We start from the raw sequence: 6,951 nt of genomic DNA on the forward strand, positions 1-6,951 counted from the left end.
ATCAGACCAAGCAGGATTAGCATGTTCTCTCTGGGGAATATTTAATCATTGTTCATGCGTCATACCTGATCCCATACAATAGGTCCCAGGGTCGCACTGAGAGCATTCAGAAGACTCGGCCAATCCAGACAGGTTCCCATAACTCCCTGGAGGACATGGATGTTGATTAGAAGCCCCAACCGGACAGTAAAATCCAGGCTGACATTGGAATGGGTATGTCATACCTAGCACAAGAAAAAAATACTTACGTAAAGGCATATAGAACAGATATATTTCATGCATTAATTTATTGCAAGATCATTCATACCATTTTCAGGACAAAGCGGGCAGGGCACATCTCACATCTACGCTGGCCTAGACTGGGTTGGAAGCTACCTGGGAAACACGGCCTCTCTATGATGCTGCCCTGTTAGAGCAATAACAATATAAGTATGTTTTATGAAAGTCACTGTGATTTTTAAATTCACTTTTAACATATTAGAAGATTTAAAGGGATAGTTCACCAAAAATGACAATTCAGTCATTAATTACTCACCCTCATGTCGTTCCAAACCCGTAAGACCTTCGTTCATATTCACAACACAAATTAAGATATTTCTGATGAAATCCAAGAGCTTTCTGGCCCTGCGCAGACAGCAACATAACTACATCGTTCATGGCCCGGAAATGTAGTAACGACATTGTTAAAATTATTTAACAATTCCTTTTTTTCTGTGTCAGTCTTTAATGCATATTCATAAGAGCACCACAATGCATGCACATGCATTCCTCTACTTGAAAACATTGTTTAAAGAAATACTTGAATAAAGTTGTTATTTTTGTTATCTTTGCACACAAAAAGTATTCTTGTAGCTTCATAAAATTAAGGCTGAACCACTGATGTCACATGGACGATTTTTATCTCCTTACTACCTTTCTGGGCCTTGAACGTGTTAGTTGTGTTACTGTGTATGCAGGGTTAGAAAGCTCTCAGATTTCATCAAAAATATTTTAATTTGTGTTTTGAAGATGAACAAAGGTCTTATGGATTTGGAACAACATGAGGGTGAGTAATTAATGATGGAATTGTCATTTCTGGGTAAACTATCACTTTAAATGCACTAAAAATGACAAATTAGGGCATTAGATTCAAATTAATAAAAAGCAATTTCACTAAATTCATTAATTTATGCCATTTTGCTTTTGTTTTTATACTTTTACAGTGTTTTTGTTTGGGTCATTTTTAAAATGTACATTTCAGTCATGAAAACTGTAAATATTAAAAAAATTCCTTATAAAAACGCATAATTATATAACCTAATTTTAAATTAAATAATGAAAAGGTTTAAATATATAAAGATTAGCCAGGTGCCTTGTCTGGTATATAAGTTACTTGACTTTTAAAGGTGTTTTTACTTTTCACTTGTGCCATTATACTAGGTTAGGCAAGACCTAGTAAGTGAGCAAAAATGCTAAACAGAATATTTAATTATATATTTTATATATATATAAAAGTTTGGTCCTTTCATGTCACTAGTGTCATTAATGTTATAAAAATAAATAAATAAGTAAATAGATAAATTTGCTTTAAAGTTAAAAAAAAAAATAATAAAAAAACATAAAATTAAAAAAAGTTTGTCCCTGTATTTAATGTGAAAATAAAATAAAATAAAAATGTGAATGTGTATACAGCAAGTTTTCAACTTACTCTTTCACAGAAGTGGCCTGCACCACACACATACTCTGGTGGTCTGGATGTGTTCTGTCCTCCAGGGCAATAATAGCCATCAGAACACAGACCAGAGGGCTCAGTTAGGCCTCTTTTCTCACAGAAATGTCCTCGTGGACATTCTAGGCAATCATCTGAACTGGATCCTCCAGCAGAGCCTAGTGAGCATTAAAACAATACAACTATAAAGTTGCCGGAAGAGTTCAAACCATAAAGTGACTCTACTATCAGAAAGTGATTGATAAACATCCACTTTAAAACACTTTAATCGGTTAATGGCAAGTAAAATGTTAATAGCCAGATAGAGTCAAGAAGTCAAACGTCTATTGCATTACAGATATAAAAAAAGAACAGAAGAATGTAACTAAGAAGAAATACTGATAGATACAGTACTGCAGATAAATTGAAGATTTACTCTATAATGACCAGGATTAATTTCTTTTGTAAAATAATTGAAATGCACGATTATCCTTTAAGCTATAACCAGTAATGAAATTCCCAGCTGATTATTTTATTTATCACTTAATAAGGAATTGTCTTTGTTGCCCTAGGTAGCAAATAGTTTACTTACTCCTCATAGTGCCTTGTGGGCAGGGCAGGGGTAGTGGTGTGCCCCGGGGACAGTAGTGTCCAGGAGGACAAAACATAGCACTGGGATTTGAGGAGCCAGTGGGGCAGAAGGATCCAGCAAAACAGAGGCCTGCAGGAGTGTGCAGGCCAGTCTGATTACAGTAAGAGCCTGAATCACAGGGCTGAGGAAGAGACGAACCCACTGGGCAGTAAGACCCTGCAAAAAAAAATCATTGAGCTTTAGCCATCAGTACATAATAATCATGATCTTATACAGATATTAGGAGCTGACTGATATTTGTTTTTCAGGGACGATGCTGATATTGATTGTTACAGATCAAGTAGACCGATAACTGATATTTTGAACCTATATATGGGCCATTCAACAGAATTGGTGCAAACTGCTGTCCCACAACCAAAAAACACATGCCATCATTGTTTCGGTAGTGACAAACGTCTCAGTTACGTATGGTAACCCTCGTTCCCTGATGGAGGGAACGGAGACGTTGTGTCAAGTGTACGACACTAGGGGTCGCCCTTGGGAGCCCTAGTGTCGTACACTTGACACAACTCGGAGTGTACGACAGATAGGAAAAAGGGAACACGTAATCATTTATCTGGGGAAAATAAACAAAATTTTAGTACAGTAACAGTTACAACATTTTTTTGGTATTTTAGTATGTTTTAGTATGCAAGTTAAAATTCTGTAATATGATGTGGTCACTACCAAAGCATTACTGTCACCACCGAAAATGTGCTTCCAGTACTGAAACATAGGATATTTTAACAAAAATAAAGTATACTGAATTATCAACTAAGATGTTATAATAGTTTTTGGTTCAATGTATATTCAAACTAATGAATCCTTAAGTTTGAAATCAGTATGATCATCTTTTTCCCTTTTACAAAAAACTGGATTCAAAATACAACAAATTTCATAAATTACAGTTGAAATGTTGTTAACAATGTAATTGCTATTGATTTACCTCTGAAAAAATTAATAAAATAGCAAAAAAATATATTTACAATGTAAATGTAAGCAAATTCTTAATAGGTCAATATAACCCATCTAATTAAATTATTATTACTGTATTTCGGTAGTGACAAATTTGAGGAGAGGACAAATATTTCAAAACTTCCTGTAAATACAATATGAGAATGAACTGTACCTTGGATATTTACACATTTTTTGGAAAAAGACATTTTTTTTGAGATGTTTCCAACTCTGACATTGGACCAATTCTGTAGAATGGCCCATAAATGTCTGGTGAAATATTATTTACAAATCGTTTTTGAAAATTACTGATACCGATAACCATAAAACTGCTTAATATCAGTGCCGATAATCGGCCAGACCGATAATCAGTCAACCCCTAATGGATATAAATAGTTCACCATATTCTTCACCTTATTGAAAATTCCATACAGGTTTGCAATGCCATTAGAGTGAATAAATTATGACTCTTTTGAGTGAACAATCCTTTTAATACAATTTTGAGAAGTATTTTATTAACATATATATCAGTGTGTATTATGTACCTGTAGGACACAGGTCTCCTTTGAAGTCAGAGCATGTTTCTGTGATTTGTAGAGGTGATTCTGAATAACCCTCAGACTCGGTTAAATCTAATAGAGGTCTGGGATCCAGATCGGTCCAGACTCCTGCACCGTCTCCTTGAAGAAGTGTCAGTCAGTTTTAACAGGCTCATCCATTACCATATAAATGATTTAGTGGCACACCAAGAAGTCCTACCTGAAATGTGAATTGAGCAGGTTATGTTGTGCTTCATAAAGCAAAGATCAAACTTTTGGAGGTGGGATGAAGATATGAGGTCACAAAAACATGTATGCTGAGAGGGTGTGCCCCGAGGTGCGGCCGTATCTGCGCCGCCGATGCAATAGTGACCTGGAGCGCAAAACCCTGTAGGGGGGCAACCATAACATACCCATCACTTCTTCTCATCATCATTCATCTGAATTATTTTTTGGTTTACAGTGTAGTATTTATGATCTGCCAACCTGAGGGCTGAGAGGAGCCTGGTGCAATGCAATATCTGCTTGGAGGACAAGGTGAGCAGTCATTAAAAGAAGTTGCCCCTTTGTCCTGGAGAATGAAGCCGACTGGACAGGGTAACGGAGCACTGCTCTGCTCAGGGCAGTAATGTCCTGCTGGACATATATCTCCATACATCTGAGAGACTGGGGCAGGCTCTGTGGCTCCAGATGAACAGAAATGGCCTTTTATGGAGGGAGAACAAGATGTAAAATTAAGATACACACCAGCGGAACAGGCTCTAATGGAAATTTCTATGGCATTGACCTGCAGAGCAGGGTCCGGTGGGGCTGATTAGCCCGCTGGTGTTACAGTAGAATCCGGGAGGACATGGAGAGCAATCCAGCTGAGACTGCAAGCCCTCAATCATACTCGCAGTGCCCGCAGGGCAAGGAAGTGGAGTGGTACAAGCCGCCAAACAGTAAAAACCTAGCAGAAAAAAAGTTTAACAATTCACTTCTATGTTAATTAAAACCATAAAGATTATATATATATATATGCTAATTTTCAGTTTTAAAACATCACTGTATTACTAATGTGAAAAAAAAAAACATTCTTTTTCGTGGTAATGAAAATCACTATAGAAAATAAATGACAACAGTGAAACAATCGTCCTGAAAATAACGTCAACGCAAAATACAAATGACGACTAACTTTATGAAATACATTTTAAACCTTTCAAGAAAATGTTTAGGTTATATTTCACTTCAAATTCAAAAGAAAAAAATAAAGAAATTATGAGGCTTATTATTATTATTATTTGGATCATTAAGATTTAAAATTTTTAAATACTCTGATTTTAAATTTTAAAAAACATTTTTTGAAAATTCTGTAATGTTATTTGAAAATAATGAAAATTGTCATTTACAGTGAGAATAGTAAAATGTCAAATGTACATGTAAGCTTAATTTTCTGAATTTGGAATTTTGAATTTGGAAATATTGGAAATATTTTGAATTTGGAAAGAAATATGATCCAGAACATCCTTGACGTTAAGGGAATCTGTCAAGAAAATTTCTGGGTCATATTTCAAAAGAAATAATTAAGGTGTTTTTTCTTGAAGCAAATAAAGCCTATTTTTAGAAATAAAGAATTAAAAAATTACATGTTTATTGTAATTATAAAAATAATTGTATTGCAGTATAAATTAACACTTACTTTATGAAATACATTTGAATATAAAGAGAAATATGACCCAGACGTTTCTTAACTCAAGAAATCTTATCATATTTCACCCCAAAATCAAAAGAAAAAATTAAGACATTATAAGGCTTATTATTATAACTTTTTAGAATTAAAATATATATATATATTGTATCAAGAGAAAATTATGTTAAAAAATATCATACTATGGTACTGAAAATCATAATTTGCAGTGAAAACAGTACATATAAAATTTCAAATGTAGATGTAAGCTTAATTTTCTGAGATACTGTTCCATTTTTTCCCAGACGGACATTCCTGACATTTAGAGAATTTGTCAAGAAAATTACTTTGTCATATTTCACTCCAAAATCAAATAATAATAATAATAATAAAAATTCTTTAAGCAAATAAACAAATTTTTGAAAACAGAATAAAAAAAATGACATGTTTATTTTTATTATTAAAATCATTGCATTACAGTAAAAATTAAAACTTAATTTATGGAATACTTTTGAATTTGGTAAGAAACATGACCCAGATATTTCTTAAAAGTCAAGAAACCTGTCAAGAAAATGTTTAGGTCATATTTCATTCCACAATCAAAAGAAACAATTACTTTTTTTTTGCTAAAAATAAGGAATTTTTAAAAACGGCACATTAATTTTTATTATAAAAATCATTGTATTAAAGTATTGTTTTACTGTGATGTAAAAATATCCTGCATTACAACAATAAGAATTATTACTGAAAGCAATGGAAACAATAAAAGTAAAATGTCAAGATAATTAGGGTAACTATAAAAAGTATGGTAAAACAGTCAATGCAAGTAGCCAATGCAAAAAACTAATGCTGAATTTCTTTTCTTTTTTTTCTTATGATTTTGGGATGAAATATGACCCAGACTTTTTTTGACATTCAGGGAATCTGTCAAGAAAGATTTAGGTCATCTTTCACTCCAAAACCCAAAATAAATAATTACGATTTTTTTTTTATTGAATCAAATAAAGCCTGTTTTTAGAAACATAAAGATTTTTTTCTAATTACTTGTTTATATTATTATCATAAAAATCATTGTGTATTGTTTTACCATAACATAAAAAACATCCTGCATCACAGCAATAAGAATCATTACTGACAACAATAGTAGAAGTAAAATATCAAGATAATCAGGGTAACTATAGAAAAAGTATGGTAAAACATGTCTATCTGTCCAAAAAGTAATGCAAACTTCAGTCAATGTAGAATTTATTTTCTTATTTTTTTCTTTATGATTCTGCTGTGAACTACAAGCCAGACATTTCTTAACAGGCTTTGAGAGACTCATCCATATAATATTTACCTGGTGGGCAAGGTTGACAGGAAGCCTGGGATGGCAGAGGCTGATAAGTACCAGGCAGACAGATGGCAGGTTGGACACTGCCATACGGACATGCGTGACCAGATGGACACTGACGGTCTGAACAGACAGATCATA

At 33.5% G+C, this 6,951-nt stretch overlaps 1 protein-coding gene and 1 long non-coding RNA gene across 2 annotated transcripts; both read right to left on the minus strand.

Moving 5' to 3' along the window:
- Window positions 1–218: 218 nt before the first annotated feature.
- LOC127176924 (uncharacterized) lies at window positions 219–4,104 on the minus strand. The gene is made up of 6 exons (XM_051128774.1): window positions 4,032–4,104; window positions 3,818–3,952; window positions 2,280–2,495; window positions 1,688–1,866; window positions 308–406; window positions 219–224 (listed from the first exon to the last, which is right to left on the minus strand). The coding sequence occupies exons 1-6, from the start codon at window positions 4,066–4,068 to the stop codon at window positions 219–221; spliced, it is 672 nt and encodes a 223-aa protein (XP_050984731.1). The 5' UTR covers window positions 4,069–4,104.
- Window positions 4,105–4,349: 245 nt separating this feature from the next.
- On the minus strand, window positions 4,350–6,928 carry LOC127177191 (uncharacterized). Its single transcript, XR_007829199.1, has 3 exons — window positions 6,817–6,928; window positions 4,599–4,760; window positions 4,350–4,516 (listed from the first exon to the last, which is right to left on the minus strand). It is a non-coding gene; the product is annotated as an uncharacterized LOC127177191 (long non-coding RNA).
- Between the last annotated feature and the right edge of the window lie 23 nt (window positions 6,929–6,951).

The sequence above is a fragment of the Labeo rohita genome, chromosome 15, assembly GCF_022985175.1.
Source record: "Labeo rohita strain BAU-BD-2019 chromosome 15, IGBB_LRoh.1.0, whole genome shotgun sequence".
In the NCBI taxonomy this organism is placed as follows: Eukaryota; Metazoa; Chordata; class Actinopteri; order Cypriniformes; family Cyprinidae; genus Labeo; species Labeo rohita.

Bases quoted from the DNA above. Each gene is read 5' to 3' on its own strand.
- LOC127176924 (XM_051128774.1), bottom strand. From the start codon at position 4,068: ATGAAGCACAACATAACCTGCTCAATTCACATTTCAG. The intron at 3,953-4,031 runs GTAGGACTTCTT...CACTTCTTCAAG, and splicing joins CTGCTCAATTCACATTTCAG to GAGACGGTGCAGGAGTCTGG. The intron at 407-1,687 runs GTAAGTTGAAAA...TTGCTCTAACAG, and splicing joins CAGGCCACTTCTGTGAAAGA to GGCAGCATCATAGAGAGGCC.